Below are 20,996 nucleotides of genomic sequence, written 5' to 3'. Positions count from 1 at the left end.
GAGCAAAAAACGTGTCTCCAGATCCTGACTCCTCTGTTTAGATATTTATTAATGTCAAACTCACCAGTGTTGTCGGTCAAAGACACGTTTCTGCTGCTGCTGAAGTCGTCTTGGTTTTCAACCGCTGATAGAAACAAAAACATTTTATTGGAGTTTGAATGATGAATAAATGAATATTCCCCTCAAACTCTAGTCATAATTCCTCCACTTACAGGTAACATTCATATTAATTGGGTCCAAGACCTTGTTGTTGATCTCTGGTGTGTAGCTGCCACTGTCCTCCAGTGTCAGGTGTGAGATGGTCAACTCTAAAGTTGTAGGGTTCAGGTCACAGCGACCTAAAAGAAAAATGATGTGTTATTAAATCTATTTACCTTAAATTCTTTCATCCAGAATCACATTAAAATCCTTTAATAATAAGTTGTACTATGTCTCATAGACGAGTTAATATTGAGGAGCTTTGAATCTTTTAGACATGGATGTAATGTTACACCCCAGAAGGCAGATTGGATTTAATGTAGGAAGAGGTATAAGACTCCATGTAGGCTGCATTAGTATGTCATTGTATTTGTCTCAATAAAGTTAAAAAACAAAAACACGTACCTGGATTATCTACAGCCGAAAACACAGAATTAAGGATAGTAGCAAGTACAAGCAGCCATAGTTTATCCATGCTCTCCGACAATAACCCCAAATATGACTGGAAGTAGCATGAGAGGGCTGTACAGGAATACAGGAAGTATTCAGGTAGTATTCAGGTAGTATTCACGAGGAGCAGCAACGTGGATAAAACAGAGGGAAATATGTGAAAGAAAACGCCGGTTTCTCGTTCGCATACATCGATAGTTTATATTAAATGAACCACTAAAGCGGCTAACACAACATTTTTACGATACATTTCCACAACAAACTACATTGACAGCGCCAACGTGACACCTGTTGTCCTTACCGGAAGTACGTAATCGGTCTCACCTTTCTTCTTCTTCTTCTTCTTCTTCTTCTAAGCGGTTTTTACGTTACCGCCGCCAACTGCTCTGAAGTGTGGATCAACAGTTTATACAGTAAATAAAGAAAAAGAAACACCTACTCTTACTTTTGTTTTCCTGTCATATGCTCTTCCACCAGTGATTTCACCTTAATGAGAAGTCCTTCTTTCCACAGCATGTGATGCCTTTTCAACATCAAAGAATACAACTATCACTGCTTCCTTGTTGGTCTCCTGGGCTTTTTTACACTGTGTCAGAGCATCCCGAGAAGGCTTTATAATAATAAATGCTTTAAGTTCTGTTTTTTATGTCCAGGTTGTATTTTACTCAGAATTGGATTGGTATCAAGCATCACTAGTGATCACTGGCCTGTGGCCGAGAACTGGAGGGCTCAAAAGTTTAGTTAATTATGTAAAAACAAAACAAAATAGTCATACGCGACTGGACATAATGGACACAAATAACACAAACTGAAAAAAATCAATTCAATTCTCTACAGCAGCTAAACATTTATTACAGGTCTAAAAATACGTTTATTTGTTTATACTTTTATTTTTATGTTGTTCTTAATAATCCTGCTACGTACGGTTCTCACTATAAACCAGTTATTATTGATACTGGCTTACCTATGCTCCTATTATAGATACTACAGCAGATAAAGCACATATTTATGATTTAGTTGGGCGCACTTAAAATTTCCACTTCCTCTAGTAAAGGGTTAAATTTCTTCAAAATATAGACTCATTTTATTTATTATGGTTCACTTACCTGAGAATATGAAATGAGGAGGAGTCTCTCAAAAACAATTCCTACTTTTAATATTTCAATTATGTTTTTATAACATTTTAAGCACTCAAAGAAACAAGATGAGTCAGTCATATAAACCAAAGGGGAAGAAGAAGAAGACACCCATTCCTGTTTTTTCTCCCTCACCCTAAAAACACCAAACTGAACCCTAATCAAAAATAAGTCTGAAAAAAGAGACCACATCAAAAAAAGAAAAGAAAAAAAAAAGAAGTAAAACAAATGCGACATAAATAATAACTCGTCCTGCTCTGGTTGGGACAACACAAGATTTAAAGTGTCGTTACCGCTCCTGACCAGCAGGGGGAGCTGTATATGTTGCCATAAGGATGATACACAGTTTTACATCACTGAGCCAATAGATGCCCTTTTATTAAAATACATCTTATATATCCAGTCATGGATGGTGGGGAACTTCTTACAGCTCAACCAGGACCAAACTCAAGTAGTTGTTTATTTTCTTTAAACCCAAACTTATAATTTTTTAAAATATATTTAGTCTAGTTATTAATTGATTTATATATATATATTCCTCAACTGTAAAGTGTTGAGTGTGGGATAGCGTTTCCTCAGTGTTTTTAAATCTGCATGTGTGTGTGTTTACATGTGTATGGCCTCTTGTGTCTATAGTTTTTTATTGTTGTTGTTTTCTTCTTGTGTTATGTAAAGCACCTTGGTCTGCGTCTTTTGTAGGAAAAGTGCCCTATAAATAATATATATATATATAATATATTTGTTGGTTGATTATGTGATTGATTGGTTTGTTGATGGATTGGTTGGTTGATTGGTTGGTTGATGGATTGTTTGGTTGATTGGTTGGTTGGTTGGTTGGTTGGTTGACTGGATGATTTTGTTCCTTTGTCTGATGTTACAGATGTAACACAGCAGATTTCACATGAACAGGGTGTAACAAAAGTCCTGCATCTTTACAAACAGCAGGCAAATAACTAACAAAATAAATAACTATAACAACCAAAGGCATGTTCAACCAGGAGATGAGGTAGAGAGGCAGCTTTTCTCTGTCATCTTCAGTCTGTGGCCAGCGGCAGTTGTCAGCTCTCTGCTTTAAATCGTGACACTTGACGTCCCTGTGGTCAAAAGACATGTGGTCAAGCTCCTATCACAGAAATGCAACACTTTTTCCACAGTTTATTACGTTCCAGCCTTATTCCAAAATGGATAAAAGTCAAGAATGGTCAAAAATTCCCATAAACACACTCCTAAACATGGTGGAGTTCAACAAGAGTTTAAGGTGTTATAGCCGGTGTCATATTAAAGCCTACAGAATAAGAATGGGGCGTCACTGAAGTTCATTTGCATGTATCGTAGGTGTCCCAAGGGTGCGCCAAATGATGCACTGCATGTGAGATTAGAAGAAGAGAAGTAAAAAGCACAGAGTGTGAACTGAAAGCCATCAGATGTAAGTTAAACCATCCATCCATAAAGAGTTAAAGAAAACTTTCAGTTTTTTTTTTTTTTTTTAAGAGAGGACGTTTTGTTAACTTCTTCAGTTATAAGGGATGCTGAGAAAAATTAGGACTGAATAAACACTTTGCTCATAAATAGTGAGCACAACATCAGTAAGGTTTAAACATATACAGACAGGCAAATGAGAAAGGGCAAAACATCAAAGCAGTAGACAAGGGAGGAGATTGTTTGTACTGGAAAATTGTACTAGAGATGGGAAGGAAACTGTGACAAGTGATGAATGGAGACACACCCAATGACCGTAAAGAAGAGTTTGGTACAGGAAGATACAGGTATTTCTAGAGAGGAGGATTACAAGTTTCTTGGTAAAGATCTGAGCCCAGCCTCATATGTAAAAAAAAGCACTAAATTACATAAATGCAGGACACTATGACATGAGTGTGGCTCCCAGAGTCGGACTCGAGTTTGATCTTCTCCAGTGATTCTTTTTGATTTTGAAGATAACCCAGTAGAACCTAATGACATGTTGGATTAAAGAGGTGCTGTTATCTGGCCCTACCCTGTGCCTCAAAGTTTTGGGACTTCTGGGAAGTTGAGGTTTAAATGGGGACACCTGTGGGCGAGGCCCATCAGGCACTTGCTTGACTTGTTTCTATCAACAGTCTCCAAAGGAGTGTCCTCTGTTCTTCAGGTGGAGGTGGACCTCTGAGTCGTTTCCTGACGAGCTGGTTCTCATGTGTTGGGACATGACATAATTTGTGGGTTTGGTTGTTCGGTTTTCCCACATGTACAAGTCTACAGGCCTAAAAGAAACTCTACCAGTCCAGATGCCTTTCTTCAGCTCTTTTTGTTAAGTTACATAAGACACATTGATTAATTGGAGTTGATTCTAGTTTATTGTCAGTAAAACACACTATAAAATAGGTCACAGTTTTATCTCCTACTGCTGTGAAAATATTTTACTTACCTGGTTGTCTGGGCTCCAGGGACATGGTGGAAGTTTGATCTGAAAGGAGAGTAAAAACTAATCATCAGATCCACACTGGATCTCATCAGGTCAACATATTCAACTGTGTCGTACTCTATGTCATTTTATAGATCTGTGCATCCCTTTTTAATTGTATTTAGTTAAAAAAAATAAATGGGCGGATAATAATGTTATTCTGTAGAATAGAATGAATGAATTCTTACTTTTTTTCCATTTGCGCTTGTAAAAGAAGACACCAACTCCCACCAGAATCAGAATCAAGAGTATTGGCAGTACGATCAACCCACGGAGATCGCCTACAAAAAAATAAATATTCAGATTATCTTTTACACTAGTGGTTGAATGAACGAAGTTGCCTGGGATGGATGTTAATGGAAGTTCTGAGAGGAGCCTCAACTCAACTCACTGTTGTTGTTGAAAGGGTTGTTGACTTTTTCGCTGCGTTTAGAGCTGACTGGATTTTTCACCTTACAGATGAACGAAGGTTCTTTCACCTCCTAGAAATCCAGGGGAAATACATTCATTGATTACTTTTGTGTAAAATATATACATCTAGATAACAGACCCCTCCATGGCCTACGTCACTCTGACGTCACAACGTTAGCTGGAGGCAAAACAGAGAGAAGCTGGAGGCAAAACAGAGAGAAGCTGGAGGCGAACACTGTCACTTTCAACCATGAAAATATCGTGTTGTGTTTTTCGGGGCCAAAAGAGAAAAATCAAAAACACTAAGGTGAAGTTTGATCACATACCAGCCACTGCCAGTTGTAGACAACTTTGGTTCAGAAAGGATTGGAGTGAGACAATCAACATTGCACACACTTCTTATGATTATATGCAGTGTATCATCAGTTTCAGCCTGGATAACGTTATGGATTAGACTAATTACGTTGAGTTAATCATTATTTGGAGGATTCATGTTACATGTAAATGCTAATGCTAACTGCTAATTAACTCAACATTAATTGTATGTTTTAGGGGTGTCCAAGCTGAAGTTGCACTTAATATGTTACCCTCCACAGTGGCTCCACTTACTTCTTGTAGTATCTGTGTTGAAGAGGCTTCATTTGATAAAGACAGACCAGACTTTGTCCCCTCTGTGTCCTCCTTTGGTCAAATCGTCCATCCAGTGAGTGTAGGGGTCGGTGAATATAGTCCCATCAGTCAGAGTCAACTTTTTAATATAACACTCACGGTCTAAGTGAGTGAGTGTATTAGTGTATTCTCTAAAATATATGTTTTTCTCGTCCATTCTTGCCAAAACAGTCCGTTGAAATATGCTAACCACCGTTTACAAGCTACAGTGTTTGAGATGTTTTGCCTCCAGCTAAGCCCCGCCCCTCAAAAAAATGTTACATTGTTTACAAATCATGAAGGGGCCTATAGAAGATGATGTTTGGTGTGCAAAGTCCCAGAGACATGCTTGGATATGCCACCTACTAACACCATTGCCATGCTGGTACCTTTGTTATGGAATGCTTCTTCTTTTGACCCATCACTTTTTCACGTGACCACCAGGAGTAGATGACTGGTTCAGCACCTGTAGTGTTGCCTTCACAGGTGAAAACACAGAGGGTCATCTCATCGTCACAGCTTGTGGAGATAGAGGGTTTTGGAACTTCAGCTGATGGAAACAAACATTTAATTAGGGATCAGATGAATAAACAAATTAATATTCCAGATAACATTCAGTGAAAATATCCTTACACAAAACGCTGAGTTTAGTTATGTTGATGGCGTCACCGTTGATCTCTACTGTGTAGCTGCCGCTGTCCTTTAGTGTCAGGTCAAAGATGGTCAGCTCTCCAGTTGTGGTTCTGAGCGTGCAGCGACCTGGAGGTAGAATTGTTGGATATAATTTAAGATTCATATAATGAATGAAAAAAATCATGAAATAATAAATTTCAGTGAGGCCCTGACCTCAACAATGAAAATGATTTTATATTTCGGGGATTTAATTTGGCAGTTTTAGAAGAATTAAGGATATTTTAAGGGATTATAGTTTCTTTCCTACCAATAATCACCACATACATCCATGAACTGTTAAACAATGAGTGACTGTACCTATGAAGTCCCCGTAGAAGACAGGCTCGCCTCCGTCCCACGTTGCAACAAAGTTCAATCTATGTTTCCAGACTATACTAGTGATAGTAGTAACATTAGAGCGCACAGTAAGGACAACACTGTCTCCCACTTTCCTGTAGATGTCTGGATTGTCTGTGAAATAAAAACAAGTTATTTACATCATTTTCTGGTATTTACTATATTAGATACTTGATGCTGTGACGACTCACCTGTGTTGAAGACGATGATCGGGTTGACGATGCGTTTGCTGAACTGAAAACTGACTGGGTTTTCCATCTTACATCTAAAGAAAGATGACGTCTCCTCCTAGAAACCCAGTAAAAACATGATGATTATGTTCGTTAGTGGAGAAATCCTCTGCAGAAAGGTCAGAGAGAGATGCTCTGGTCACTGGTTACTGGTCACAATCACCTTTGTTATGATGAGTTTCTTGGTTTTACTCTCCATCAAGCTTTCACCTGGCCACAAGTAATAGTTGGTCATCCTGGGCCAGCTTTGTCTCTCATTAGTTTCCCTCACCACGTCACTTGACCACCAGGTGTAGGTGACTGGTTCAGCATCTGTAGTGTTGCCTTCACTGGTGAGAACACAGTGGGTCTTTTCATCGTCACAGTTTGTGGAGATGGTTGGTGTAGGGACACCAGCTGACGGAAACAAACATTTAGAGTTCAGATGAATAAATAAATAAATATTACAGAAAATATTTAGTCAAATCTCTACTTACAGATAACCTTGACTTTAGTTGTAGCCAAGAGTTTGTTGTTGATCTCTGCTGTGTAGTTTCCGCTGTCCTTTAGTGTCAGGTTTGAGATGGTCAACTCTCCAGTTGAGACGTTCAGTTTACTGCGACCTATAAGTATAATGATGTGTTATTAAAGTTTTTTTACCTTGAAGTAGGTAATCACAAAATAAATTGGATGGACTCAGACACTGTAATACACTGACATGTCCAGGAATAATCTAAACTGTTTAAAGTTCCTTAAAACTGACTTTCAGGTGAAAGAAAGCAGTCCTGGTCACGTGCTTTATGTGAGAATTAAAGGACATATCGTCAGCTGATTAGTTTCATCTGGTCTCATGGATAATATAGCTAGGTATCATCTGCGTAGCAATGGAAGTTTAGGCCGTGCTTTCTAATAATGTTGCCTAAGGGAAGCATGTATAATATGAATAATACTGGTCCTAGCACAGAACCCTGAGGAACTCCACAGCTTACTTTGATATATAGAGAAGAATCATTGTTTACATGGACAAATTGTCTGACAGATATGATTCAAACCAGAATAGTGCAGTTTCTGTAACCTTGATCACACTTTCAAGTCTCTGTAGTAGAATACTGTGATCAATAGTGTCAAATGCAGCTTACTGACTACTAAGATCTAGGAGGACAAGTATAGAGACAAGTCCGTCGTCTGAAGCCATGAGGAGATCATTGATAACTTTGATGAACTCTGAAACTCTTCAAACAAACCATTCCTGTTTAAATGGTCACACAACTGATTGGCAACAACCTTTTCTAAAACTTTAGAAATTAAAGGAATGTTGGAAACATTGTACTCATATTTTTATGTTTTGAGGGTTTAATAAGGTTGTTCAAGAAGAATAAAGGATTTTTAAGGGGTTCCAGTTTCTTTCCTACCAGTAATCACCACATACATCCATGAACTGTTAAATAATTAGCGACTTACCTATGAAGTCCCCGTTGTAGACAGGCTCGCCTCTGTACTGCGTCACGATGAAGTTCGATCCATGTTTCCAGACTATACTAGTGGCAGCAGCAACAATAGTGCCTGGATTAAGATCAATGATGTCCCCCACTTTTTTGTAGATATCTGGCAGTTCTGTAAAATAAAAACAAGTTAATTATACCATTTTCTGGTATTTAATATATTAGATACTTGATGCTGTGACAACTCACCTGTGTTGGAGATGAGGACTGGGTTGACGACTTGTTTGCTGAATTGAGAACTGACTGGGTTTTCCATCTTACACCCGAAGAAAGTCGAGTTATCCTCCTAGAAATACAGTAAAAATAACATTAGCTTGAAGCTCATGAACCAAAATTGTGCTTCTGTCTTCATTAATGACGATAATGTTCGATGTGTTTGTGGAAAAATCCTCAAAAGGTCAGAGACAGATGCTCTGTTACTGGTCACATTCACCTTTGTTATGTTGAGTTCTTTGGTTTTACTCTTCATCAAGCTTTCACCTGGCCACCAGTCATATTCGATTTCAATAAACCCACGTTCACCTGACAACCAGCTGGGTTCTCTCATCACATCACTTGACCACCAGGTGTAGGTGACTGGTTCAGACTCTGTAGTGTTGCCTTCACAGGTGAGAACACAGTGGGTCTTTTCATCATCACAGGTTGTGGAGATAGTTGGCGTAGGGACACCAGCTGACGGAAATAAACATTTAAGTAGAGTTCAGATAATAATAAAATTAATTAATATTCCACTCAAACGTCAGTCAAATCCCTCCACTTACAGAAAACCTTGAGTTTAGTTGTGTCCAAGACACTACTCATTATCATGAAATTGAGCACTGCTGTGTAGATACCACTGTCCTTTAGCGTCAGGTCTGAGATGCTCAGGTCTCCAGTTTTGGTGTTCAGACTGCAGCGACCTATAAGTATAATGATGTGTTATCAAAGGTTTTTTACCTTGAATTAAAGGATAATTAAAGGACATATCATCAGCTGATTAGTTTAATCTGGTTTCATGGATAAATATAACTGGGTATCATCTGCGTATCAGTGAAAGTTTATGTCATGTCTCCTAATAATATTGCCTAAGGGAAGCATGTATGATGTGGATAATATTGGTCCCAGTACAGAACCCTGAGGAACTCCATAGCTTACTTTTGTACAAATAGAAGAGGCATTGTTTACATGGACAATCTGTCTGACAGATATGATTCAAGCTAGTGTAATGTGGTTCCTGTAATCTTGATCACAGTACTGTGATCAATAGTGTCAAATGCAGCACTAAGATCTAGCAGGACAAGTATAGAGACAAGTCCATCGTCTGAAGCCCTGAGGAGATCATTGGTAACTTTGATGAACTCTGAAACCTGACTGAAACTGTTTAAATCCTGTTTAGATTGGCGAAAACCTTTTTGAAAACTTTAGAATTAAAAGTAAGGTTGGAAATTGGTCTATAGTTGGCTAAAACATTTGACTTGAAACCAGGATTGCAACTAAATATGTCCTGAGGGTTTAATTGGGTAGTTTTAGAAGAATTAAGGATATTTTAAGGAATTATAGTTTCTTTCCCACCAATATTCACCACATACATCCATGAAATGTTACATAATCAGTGACTGTACCTTTGAAGTCCCCATAGAAGACAGGGTCGCCTCCTTCCCACTTCACAATGAGGTTTGATCCATGTTTCCAGACTATACTATTGATAGTATCATCATAGATGACAGGACTAAGATTAAAGGCAACACGGTTTCCCACTTTCCTGGAGATGTCTGGATTATCTGCAAAAAAAAAAAAAAACAACAACAAACAAACAAACAAACAAAACAACAAGTTATTTCCATAATTTTCTGGTATTTACTGTATTAGATACTGCTGTGATGATACTACTGATGCTGTGACAACTCACCTGTGTTGGAGATGAGGACTGGGTTGATGATTTGCATACTGAATTGAAAACTGACTGGGTTTTCCATCTTACAACTGAAGAAAGGCAACTTCTCCTCCTAGAAACGTGGTCAAAACAACATTAGCTTGAAGCCAGTGGTGGTACGTTAGCTAGGGCTAGAAAAAAGTGATATGGGATATTTGGTGGATTGGTGGATTTTGTGGAGCTACTGGACTGTAGCAAAACACATTTGACAGACTTCAGAGAGTCACTGAAAATTTTGCTGTCCAGAAGGAAATCAGTTTATTGTTTTGTACCCTCCCAATGAATGAAGTAGTTGATCTGTCTATCTGGTCAGCGTCACCTCTTTTGTTACGTTGAGTTCGTTGGTTTCACTCTTCATCAAGGTTTCACGTGACGGCCAGTAATTGTTGGTTTCACTCTTCATCATGTCACTTGACCACCAGGTTAAGCTGACTGGTTCAGCACCTGTAGTGTTGCCTTCACAGGTGAGAACACAGTTGGTCATCTCATTGTCACAGTTTGTGGAGATAGTTGGTGTAGGGACGCCAGCTGATGGAAACAAACATTTCATTAGAGTTCAGTTGAATAAATAAATAAATAAATATTCCAGAAAATATTCAGTCAAATCTCATCCACTTACAGATAACTTTGAGTTCAACTGTGTACAAGACTTTGTTGTTGACCTCCGCTGTGTAGTTCCCACTGTCCTTTAGTGTCAGGTCTGAGATGGTCAACTCTCCAGTTAAGGTGTTAAGTGTACAGCGAGCTAAAAGTATAATGACATGTTATTAACTCAGCAGTTAACATGCTACACAGTAGTAGCACAGCACTTCATAACCAGCAATAGAGAAGAAAGAAAGTAGATAACAAATTAGAGAACATGACATCGTCCCCCTGCAGCCTAGGCCTATAGCAGCATAACTAAGGGATGGTTGAGTCAATTTATTTTATTTATTTAATCTCCGAGCTATAAATGTCCCCAGATTTCCACATCATGAGGCAGTGCTAGGACGGGGCCATGCAAACCTGTTTTACTACTAGTGTGGGATTATTCTACAATATTTACTCATCATCACAGTAAAATAGTCCATCCTTGGTCAATCTACTGCATCAATCCCTCTCTCAACCAGAAGAAAATGGTGTGAACACGTGAATAATGCATAAAAAAATAAATACCGCGATATACCGTGACACCGTCAGAATTTTGAAAAATACCGCCTACTCACCACCGGCTACAGAGCGCTGGCTACTAGCTACTGGTTTATTCATCTCTTTTTCACGTTTTTGATATTTCACAGCTAGAGCAAAACAGGCACAGGGCAGAGGCAGGAAGTGACGTAATATGCTTACTTACGTGACAGACATTGAACAATAGTAGTTGGCGCCTTTGTCGTAGTTTCTGATTAATACAAAAAGCAAATAGTTATTTTACGGTTTTACATTAAACTTGAGGAATTAAATTATTTCTGTTGACCAGAATCACATTAAAATCATTTCATAAGACTCTAAGACACAATAATATCAGAGGAATTGAGGATATTCATATTTAGGATCCTTGGTATAAAGATGCTGTGTGAAATGCGCATGGAATAAATTGCCTGTTAAATATTGAGTGACTATAACTTACCGACTATGAATGTAACTTCGATAGTCCTGTTTCTAAACCAATAGGCGATAATGTCCCCGTTATGTGTCCATGTTATTTCGTTGATACTAGCCTCCCAGACTGGGCGAAGGACAGCTGTACCACCCATCATGTAGAAGCCTGCAAAATAAAGACCAATATAAAAACATGTCATTCATAAATGGGGAATAGATTACTTAATTTTACGCTTGTTTTATCAAAGAATACACTTTCACTAAACTTATACTTCACTAACATTTACAAGAACTTAGACTCAGGTACTGTCTGACTGGACTGGGGTAAACTTTAATAACACATCATTATACCACACACTGAAACACTGCGGTAAAAATGAACAGTCCCAACTTTCCTTCACGCTTCGTCTTTATTCTGAGTGTTACGGTAAACGAGTGCAAAAAGCCCTTATAAATTAATAAATTAAAGCGATGTCATTTTACAATTATTGTTCATTCACAATCAGTACATAGTGAACGAATTAAAATCTGATAAAAATGTATGAATAAATAACAACAACTAACTATTTGCGGTAATTTCAACATTTTTAAATGTAACTAACTATAAAAGTAGGACTCTGTGTCAAATTAGTCAATAATATTTAAGTAGATTATATGTCATTTAAAGGAAACTCTCTGTTTCCACAGACTAATTCCACTTTTTACTTTTGTATGTTAATAAATGTTTACCTGAGTAAGCGCCACATGGGATCACTAGTCCCAACAGGAGCCACAGGGGAAGCGTCGTCTTCATCTTCTTGTTAAAAAATTGTCAAATAAAGCAACATGTATTACAGTATTATAGTATTGAGTCTTATTAAGTGGGATTAAGTCGTGAGTATCTAAAAATGTCCTGGTTGGTCCAAGCTCTTCAGGTGGTTTCCTCTGTACCTGCACATGTGTTCTAGTTCTAGACAAATGGAGAACTGTTCATTTCTGGATTATGAATTTATCTCAATACACCCACGCACGTACTTCAGGCTTTTATCCAACAGGTTTGGCAAAATTATAACAGAGGTTTGGCGGAGGAAGATTTAGGGACTCATCAAAGCCTCAAAGACAGTGACATCTAGTGGTCATGTGCAGTTAAAGCAGCCACGAACTTAGAAATAATTCACACGTGTCAACAAAAAACAACAATAAAGTCAGTCAGAAGCAGCTGTGACTTCATTCTGAGAATCACTGTCCACACTTTACTATTCAGCACTTTAATGTTGTTATTTTAGACACACATAGTCACGAATGACTTTTAAAGACCATTATAATTAGGGCCACGTGACCGGTAGCACATGTGGAGTTAAACTTCTGGGCCACAATAACCTAGTACTTTATTGATAAAGCGAGCGTCGTCCAGCGGATCGAGACACTTGAGGAAGTTTACAAAGTGATCGATGGTAAACGGTAGATTAAGAACCCCAAAGAGTGGAAACTGAGCAAGATAGTTATAAGGGACCCCTGTTTTAAACTCGCATATTTACTGTAGAAAGACAAGACATTTACTGAGACCAATCCATTAATCAGGGACTGATGTCTCTGCTGTTAATACTGCTGATCCCTGTCTCCTATACATTTATGTTACAACAACACACACTAACACACACACACACACAACACGGGTAACTTTATGTTATTACAGTTACACACATATCCAGGTATTTTTGTTTTGTTATCTGTGGGCAAGTGTAACATAACGTTTCTAAGTGCCATTCCCATATCTCAGGTACTTTCACATCCCCCTATATCTTCAAGAACATTAATATGAACTTCTTTAATTTTTCAGTCAAGACTCTTTTATTTATCAGTGTAACAGCAGCACACAGTTTGAGGACAGTAAACACAATGAAATAAATACTACAGGAGTTAATACATATGTGTTTGTAGAGGATCACAGCAGAATGAAGGAAGATCCTTCACTAACACTTGATACAGTCTGTAAATATTATAAAAAAGATTCTCAACTCTCAAAAGTCACTGTGGAGGAATGAGCTGCAGAAGAAGAAATGTAACATTAAAATGAACCTAACAGTTGTTACATGTTCACGTCCTTCTTTACTTCATCTGTGTTTTTGCTAAAACACTGTTCTTCTGGCTCAGACATTATGGCATTGGATTTAATATGAAGTGCATGAACACAGTAAAATGCTTTGTTGCACTTAAAAAAAACAAAAAAAAAACAACAAAAAAAGTAAATAAGTATAAAATATAACAAAATAAATAAAAAATGTACAAAAATGTGCAAATTTGCATGTGTACAAACAAGAAATACAAAAATACAGTGACACTGAACATTAACATTAATTGATGCATAACATTAAATCTCAAAATTTGTGTACTCTAGTGTTGGTTGTCATAGTTCCAATAAGTAAATATTCCCAGCTAAAGCTACATTATTAAAGTTATTTATTTTTTTGCTAATATTTCATAGAAATTGCATTTTTTTCCCACATATTTTGCATGAAAACACCAACAGAGTCTGTTAAAAATGTCCGTTAGTGAAAAGTTGTGATTGTCACATCAGCTTTCTGATTAATGCTTGAAGAAGTGACTGAATGGAACAACACTTGCAGCTAAGTTTAGTTAAAAGGGAATACTTCCCTCTCTAGCATCACCACTTGCTGGTTGTTTTGACTTATAAAAATTAGGGTTTTTTTGGGTTTTTGTTTTCATATTGTGATATTATCTTGTTCTGTCTCAGGTTTAAAATGAACAATCTTTTAATTCATAAAAAATTGAGAAGTTGTAATTTTTCTTTGATTTTCTTTCCAATTATGAGGGCATTTTTAATTTTTTTGTAATGATTTTCTTTTTTTCATTTTTTTAAAATTTTTTTCCTTTTTCTTTTTTTATTGAGTGTATCTTTTTCTTATTTTTCTTTCTTTTTTTCTTTTTTACTGGCAGTTTAAGCCAGGTTACTATCAAATGTCGTCTTGCTCTCCAGTTAAAAATGTCCGTTAGTGAAAAGTTGTGATTGTCATATCAGCTTTCTGATTAATGCTTGAAGAAGTGACTGAATGGAACAACACTTGCAGCTAAGTTTAGTTAAAAGGGAATAGTTCCCTCTCTAGCATCACCACTTGCTGGTTGTTTTGACTTTTTTAATTCATAAAAATTAGTTGTAATTGTAATTTTTCTTTGATTTTCTTTTCAATTATGAGGGAATTTTGAATTTTTTATAATAATTTTCTTTTTTTCAGATTTTGATTTTTTTTTTTTTTTTTTTTTGTCTTCCTGCTGCAGTAGGCTTCAGCATCTCTGTCAGAGGATACCTTCATTCACTGTAAAAAATAAATAAATAAAATGAAATAAAGAACTGTGATGGCCGGCCAGTACTCATCTTCGTCACTTCATAGAAACACAGTGTCAGACAGAACCGATCCAAGGACGACACACAAATAACTACTCTGACTTTAAAGATATTTAAGAAAACGTGACTGAAAAGAGACGACTTGATTCCAAAACACACATAGTAAATAATAACTCTGTTAATGTCTTCTGGCATAAAATCTAAATTGTCTACAGATAAACTATTTACTCACCAGGTTTACCAGAGACATCATGATCAGTACAGCTGTCAGATAGTGTTAACTGATTCATTCATAGATTAATAATAACATATTGATCTAATTCAGTGTCACAAGGAAACTGAACTTCATCAGCTCCTGTTTACTAAATGTCTCTCAGCTTTAAATTAGATTTATTTGATGTTAATGGGTTAAACTTGATATCTGGTATCGTTCCTGTATCATCCTGTCTACTGACCCTCATCTAGAGAAGGAACTAATGGACAAACATATATAATAATAATATGGATATTTAAAGTCTGTGGAATAAATATAATGTTTTATGAATTCTTACCATGTCGTCCTCTGCGTTGGCACAAGATGACACAGACACAAAAAATAACAAAACCCAATGGAATCAAGACCACTGGTATGATTGATGTCGTCTGATTTTCTACAGAGACAGAAAAGAAAGAATAAATGAATAAATCTGTAAATGGTTTCCATCACGTTGTATTCTCATATTAAACTAAAACATGTCTCCAGATCCTGACTCCTCTGTGTAGATATTTATTGATGTCAAACTCACTGTTGGTGATGAAGGGGTTGATGAATTCTTCGCTTCTTTTAGAGCCGACTGGATTTTTCACCTCACAGATGAACCCAGAGTTCATCTCCTCCTAGAAATCCGGTAAAAACAACATTAGCCTGAAGCTCATGAAGCAAAATGCTCCTTTTATCTTTGTACATCCAGATAATAGAAGATGATGTTTGGTTCTAAAGTCCCAGAGTCATGTTGGAATATGTCACATCCACCTACTGACTCCATTATCATGTTTGTACCTTTGTTATGATCAGCTCCTTGGATTCATTTATAATCTTATTATCTGACCACCAGGTGTAGTTGACTGGTCCAACATCTGTAGTGATGCCTTCACAGGTCAGAACACAGTGGGTCTTTTCATCGTTCCATTTTATGGTGATAGTTGGTTTAGGAACAGGTGCTGATAGAAACAAACATTTAATTAGAGATCATGAATAAATGAGTTAATATTCCAGCCAACACTCAGTCAAATGTACTTACAGAAAACCTTGGGTTTAGTTGTGTTGTCACAGCTCATGGAGACAGTTGGTTGAGGAACAGGTGCTGATAGAAACAAACATTTAATTAGAGATCAGATTAATTAATTAATGAATATTCCAGATATTCAGTCATATTTCCTCCACTTACAGAAAACCTTCAGTTCAGTTGTGTGTGAGTGTGTGTTGATCTCTGCTTTGTAGATCCCACTGTCCTCTAGTGTCAGGTTAAAGATGGTCAACTCTCCAGTTGTGGTGTCCAGTTTACAGCGACCTGAAAGAACAATGATGTGTTAATGATGTGATAATATTAAAGCAGATAATTATAAAGTAAACTGGATATTAAATTCCTTCTGTCGACCAGAATCACATTAAAATCCTTCAATAATAATAATAATAATAATAATAATAATAATAATAATAATAATGTGTAATATGTGTCATAGAGGAGTTAATATTGAGGAACTTGGTGTAAAGGTGTGAATCCAGTAGTCAAAGATCTGTCTGCATAGAATAAATAACTGGTAAATCTTTACTGACTGTACCTTTGAGCTGCTCGTAGCAGACAGTGTTTAAAGAGACTTTATACCACTCAGCGACAATGTGCCCGTCATGTATCCACGTTATGCTGGTGATGTTTTCAACTTTAGAGCCTGGATCGAGGATGATTTCATCACCCACTGTCTTGTTGGTGACTGAAAAACAAAGATCAATTAAAACATGTCATTCATAAATGGGGATTAAATAAATACTTTTTACATTTGTTGATTTGTTGCATCAAAAACTCTTTTACCTACTTTAAGTTACATTTACAGTAACTTCATTTATCACTGATGATGCTCTGCTACTTCCTACTCAATATTTATCGACCACAAATGTGACGTAGAACGCTGCTAACTACTGATTGGTCAGAAAAAATTAAAAAAATAAAAATCAGCGCCAGGTACAAACCTGGATGTTTTGGTTTTGACTAGTAGTATGCTGCATCACTTCTAACTTTCTTGTCTCTCGTGTCGGTACATTTTCTGAATGATGACTGGAAAAGTAATGTCGTTCTGGACCAACCCGGAGGTGAGGACTTTTCTGTCCTTGATGGGAAAAGTCAGTGTAAAATGGGAGTTGGACTCAGAACGACAAGGTTTTCCAGTGGATCGCAGCTGAGATGGACGCACGGCAAAACAAATGAAGGAGAAGCGTAAAAAATTGAAGGCCGATTATCAGGCGGCCAAGGGGAACAACGATACGAGTGGTGGTCGCGAAATGTTATGAGGAGATGGACGTGACGTGCGGCACCAGCTTCTGGGGTGCGTTCACATATGACTTGAATTGAATTGAATTGAATTGCCACGATCGACTGTGGATCGACTGCGGCGCGACAGCGAGCGCGAATCGAGACCGCAAGAGCGCAGAAACTGGTTTTAATAGTTCAGATAATAGTTTTTATGTGGGTGGATTTTACACTGTGTCCACAGATTAATTCCGCTTCACGCGGATCATTACTTTTGTACATTAACAGAACTTACCTGAGTACGCGCCGCATAAAATCACCAGCACTATAAGCGTCTGGTAAAACGTCGTCTTCATGTTTCGGTAAAACAAATTCCAAATAAAATAACTATTTTTACAATTTTCCTAAAACTAAAAGAATGACAGACCCTGCTCTGTCTGATTCGACTCTCGACTGAACCTCCTGGTCGAAGAACACGAGACTTCAATGTCAAAAAATGACCTGATTGGTCCAAACGCATCACGTGATTTCTCGTCACCTGCGCAGGTGCTCTACTTCCTCGGAGATGCATTGACTGTTGCCACCTGTAGGATAGGAGCTGATGAGCCGCGTGGCCGCCATCTTGGACCGGTCATCAGCTCCATTAACTCACCTGTTTGATCAGAATGAATGTGACCAAACCTCACCGGGTTCTCCACCGATTTTCCTGCAGTTTTCTTTGCTGCAAACGTCAGACACGTGGCTATCATACAAGTTCATTAGTTACCTTGAGAGTGTTGTCATACTTAGCACGCAGACAGTAGGAATAGAGTAATAGAGTATTTTATGTCTTTGTTCAGGTACACGATGTTTGTAATTGTTTATCACATAACACACACACACACACAGAGACAGTACTATTCAGCTTTTTTACTTAATAGAAAATAGAAGACATAATATCTATCTTTTTTTCAATATAATCACTACATATAAATACACTGACAACCAAAAGAAATGAAGATCACTGTTAAGCTTGGTGAATTTTCTACAAAAGAAAGAAAGAATTAAAAAAATCTGCAAATGAACCGTCATGTATTCTGATGTTTAGCTAAGCTTATAAAAAATGTACGGGGAGCCTAATAATTATCTAATTTTGTTCATTTATTCCGTTAGAAACACATCATCACATGTCTAATGAATGACTTGCTTAAAGGTATAAAATAAAATACAAATATAAAAAATATATAATTCGATCACACATTATATTACTGAAGGAAACCTGCTGAATCTAATAATACAAGATGTGGTTGACAGTTTGACAGTATATGAAGAATCGTGGGCAGGTTGGTGAATTGTTCATCCAGGTAGGAGTGGAAGATGTAGTTCATGGAGCTCCACAGGTCAGAAACACACAAGTCCAGGTCAGACAGCTTCACAAAAAAGAATGATAAGAGATTAGAGGACAGGAGCTCGGTGCCAGAGAAGATAAAGTAGAGGACATCATCACCCAGCAGCAGCCCAGGCCTATTGACTGAAGCCTAATTTAAGCTTCCGCACCAACGTGTTCTGGTGTCAACACAGACACCTATCACCTGTTACCCATTCCGTTTCTTTATTGATCCAATTAAATCAACTGCGGAGATGGAGAATCAGCTGGAAATACTAAACACGTGACTATCAACCAATCAGTGAGTAGGTACATTTCTGGGAAGGTGTGTGTCTACGATGCCGTGAGGTTCCCGCGCTGTTGACGGTGTTTGTGTTGACATCGGAGCCACTGCAACATGTCGGCATTTATCTCTAAACATTTGACTCTGTTTCATTCTCCAGGTGCTCAAATACAAGATGACCCTGATTATCAGATGACCATATATACCACATATATTTAATTTTTTATCATCCATTCTAATTTGTAAAATAATTCTAATAATAATGAGTTTTCATCCTGCGTTAATGCGCCACATAAACTCAGTCATAGGGGGTAATATGTGAATCACAGGACGTCCTCAGGTAGAACTAGACTCGTGTGGACGTTGTAGTTGTCGGGGTCTGTGTCCAGTAAACTCAGCTAATGTCAAGTGTGAATATAATACAACCCCTTCATTTTTACAGGAATAAATATTGTCATATTTCTGGGCTGATGTGGTATTTTCTGGTCTCAGGTATGAAAATGTTCACAGCTTAAGGAGCTGATGCAGAGAATCATCACAGAGAAACAACACATAACTAACTACTCTGACTTTAAAGATATTTAAGAAAACGTGATTGAAAAGAGGCGACTTGATTCCAAAACACTCAGTGATATGAAATAATAACTCATCAGCTCCATTACTGACGACTTGAATCATTTCGCAATCTAGAAATAAATAAATAAAAAAAATGTCTTGAAATGTCTTCTGGCATAAAATCTAAACTGTGGGAATGTCTCTACAGATAAACTATTTACTCACCATGTTCATTGGTCCTGACAGGAACTGTAATAAAAGAGACGTCATGATCAGTACAGCTGTCAGATAGTGTTAACTGATTCATTCATAGATTAATAATTTTATCAGCCTCCTGTTTTTTATATTAATTATATTTATTTGATGTTAATGGGTTAAACTTGATATCTGGTATCGTTCCTGTATCATCCTGTCTACTGACCCTCATCTAGAGAAGGAACTAATGGACAAACATACATTTATAATAATAATATGGATATTTAAAGTCTGTGGAATAAATATAATGTTTTATGAATTTTTACCATGTCCTCCTCTGCGTTTGCAACAGAAAACACCAACACAAGTACCAACAGCAACAACAGCAACAACAACGCCCAGAAAAATCAAGATCAGTGTTGAGCTCGATGAATTCTGTTTTTCTACGAAGAAAGAAAAGAAAGAATAAATGAATTCATCCATAAATGGTTTCCATCACGTTGTATTCTCATATTAAACTAAAACATGTCTCCAGATCCTGACTCCTCTGTGTAGATATTTATTGATGTCAAACTCACTGTTGGTGATGAAGGGGTTGATGAATTCTTCGCTTCTTTTAGAGCTGACTGAATTATTCACCTCACAGGTAAATGAAGGCTCCTTCTCCTCCTAGAAATCCAGTAAAAACAACATTAGCCTGAAGCTCATGAAGCAAAATGCTCCTTTTATCTTTGTACATCCAGATAATAGAAGATGATGTTTGGTTCTAAAGTCCCAGAGTCATGTTGGAATATGTCACATCCACCTACTGACTCCATTATCATGTTTGTACCTTTGTTATGTTGAGCTGCTTGGTTTCACTCTTCTTCTTATCACCTGACCACCAGGTGTAGTTGACTGGTCCAACACCTGTAGTGTTGCCTTCACAGGTCAGAACACAGTGGGTCTTTTCATCATCACAGCTCATGGAGACAGTTGGTTTAGGAACAGGTGCTGATAGAAACAAACATTTAATTAGAGATCAGATGAATAAATGAATGAATATTCCAGATATTCAGTCATATTTCCTCCACTTACAGAAAACCTTCAGTTCAGTTGGGTCCAGGACTTTATCGTTGATCTCTGGTGTGTAGATCCCACTGTCCTCTAGTGTCAGGTTAAAGATGGTCAGGTTTCCAGTTGTGGTGTCCAGTTTACAGCGACCTGAAAGAACAATGATGTGTTATTAAAGATGTTATTA

The 20,996-nt window shown here is 37.4% G+C and overlaps 3 protein-coding genes across 7 annotated transcripts in view; all 3 read right to left on the bottom strand.

The window, feature by feature from the left end:
• Window positions 1-1,782: 1,782 nt before the first annotated feature.
• LOC125001232 lies at window positions 1,783-13,125 on the bottom strand. Its single transcript, XM_047577153.1, has 21 exons — window positions 12,240-13,125; window positions 11,539-11,676; window positions 11,266-11,310; window positions 10,552-10,677; window positions 10,264-10,460; window positions 9,909-10,005; window positions 9,622-9,780; window positions 8,782-8,919; window positions 8,454-8,692; window positions 8,210-8,306; window positions 7,980-8,132; window positions 7,016-7,141; window positions 6,703-6,935; window positions 6,501-6,597; window positions 6,271-6,423; window positions 5,914-6,039; window positions 5,670-5,830; window positions 4,613-4,703; window positions 4,410-4,502; window positions 4,186-4,224; window positions 1,783-2,878 (listed from the first exon to the last, which is right to left on the bottom strand). Exons 1-21 carry the CDS (start codon window positions 12,301-12,303, stop codon window positions 2,856-2,858), a joined length of 2,595 nt encoding a protein of 864 aa, XP_047433109.1. The 5' UTR covers window positions 12,304-13,125; the 3' UTR covers window positions 1,783-2,855.
• Window positions 13,126-13,321: 196 nt separating this feature from the next.
• Window positions 13,322-17,810, bottom strand: LOC125001021 (CD48 antigen-like). Of its 2 annotated transcripts, XM_047576931.1 has the most exons (8): window positions 17,653-17,810; window positions 16,675-16,824; window positions 16,281-16,403; window positions 16,134-16,196; window positions 15,893-16,053; window positions 15,639-15,729; window positions 15,405-15,503; window positions 13,322-14,824 (listed from the first exon to the last, which is right to left on the bottom strand). In XM_047576931.1, exons 1-8 carry the CDS (start codon window positions 17,711-17,713, stop codon window positions 14,805-14,807), a joined length of 768 nt encoding a protein of 255 aa, XP_047432887.1. In that variant the 5' UTR covers window positions 17,714-17,810; the 3' UTR covers window positions 13,322-14,804. The 2 variants fall into 2 exon arrangements, with proteins under 2 accessions (XP_047432887.1, XP_047432888.1); XM_047576932.1 differs by lacking the exon at window positions 16,134-16,196.
• Window positions 17,811-18,251: 441 nt separating this feature from the next.
• LOC125000990 overlaps window positions 18,252-20,996 on the bottom strand; it is a 49,449-nt gene continuing 46,704 nt past the window's right edge. For 2 of the 4 annotated variants that reach the window (XM_047576849.1, XM_047576851.1), the window contains exons 15-18: window positions 20,335-20,425; window positions 20,083-20,199; window positions 19,787-19,810; window positions 18,252-18,766 (exon numbers count right to left, since the gene is read on the bottom strand). In XM_047576849.1, coding sequence (XP_047432805.1) covers window positions 18,759-18,766; window positions 19,787-19,810; window positions 20,083-20,199; window positions 20,335-20,425 — 240 coding nt within the window. In that variant the 3' untranslated portion in view covers window positions 18,252-18,758. Of the gene's footprint in view, window positions 18,767-19,786; window positions 19,811-20,082; window positions 20,200-20,334; window positions 20,426-20,588; window positions 20,750-20,833; window positions 20,960-20,996 lie in introns of all 4 variants that reach the window. The other 2 variants (XM_047576847.1, XM_047576850.1) reach the window with 2 other exon arrangements.

The sequence above is a fragment of the Mugil cephalus genome, chromosome 23 (assembly GCF_022458985.1).
Source record: "Mugil cephalus isolate CIBA_MC_2020 chromosome 23, CIBA_Mcephalus_1.1, whole genome shotgun sequence".
Taxonomy (NCBI): domain Eukaryota; kingdom Metazoa; phylum Chordata; class Actinopteri; order Mugiliformes; family Mugilidae; genus Mugil; species Mugil cephalus.
The sequence above is the reverse complement of the archived record's forward strand: the minus strand, read 5'-3'. Positions and strand labels throughout refer to the sequence as shown.

Excerpts from the sequence above, each read along its gene's own strand:
- LOC125001232 (XM_047577153.1), bottom strand. The coding sequence starts at position 12,303 with ATGAAGACGACGCTTCCCCTGTGGCTCCTGTTGGGACTAGTGATCCCA. Across the intron at positions 11,677-12,239 it reads CCCATGTGGCGCTTACTCAG|GCTTCTACATGATGGGTGGT; the intron begins GTAAACATTTAT and ends TTTATTTTGCAG. Across the intron at positions 8,693-8,781 it reads AACTAAACTCAAGGTTTTCT|CTGGTGTCCCTACGCCAACT; the intron begins GTAAGTGGAGGG and ends TATTTCCGTCAG.
- LOC125001021 (XM_047576931.1), bottom strand. The coding sequence starts at position 17,713 with ATGAAGACGACGTTTTACCAGACGCTTATAGTGCTGGTGATTTTATGC. Across the intron at positions 16,404-16,674 it reads CTGCTACGAGCAGCTCAAAG|GTCGCTGTAAACTGGACACC; the intron begins GTACAGTCAGTA and ends TTGTTCTTTCAG. Across the intron at positions 16,197-16,280 it reads AACTGAACTGAAGGTTTTCT|CACCTGTTCCTCAACCAACT; the intron begins GTAAGTGGAGGA and ends TGTTTCTATCAG.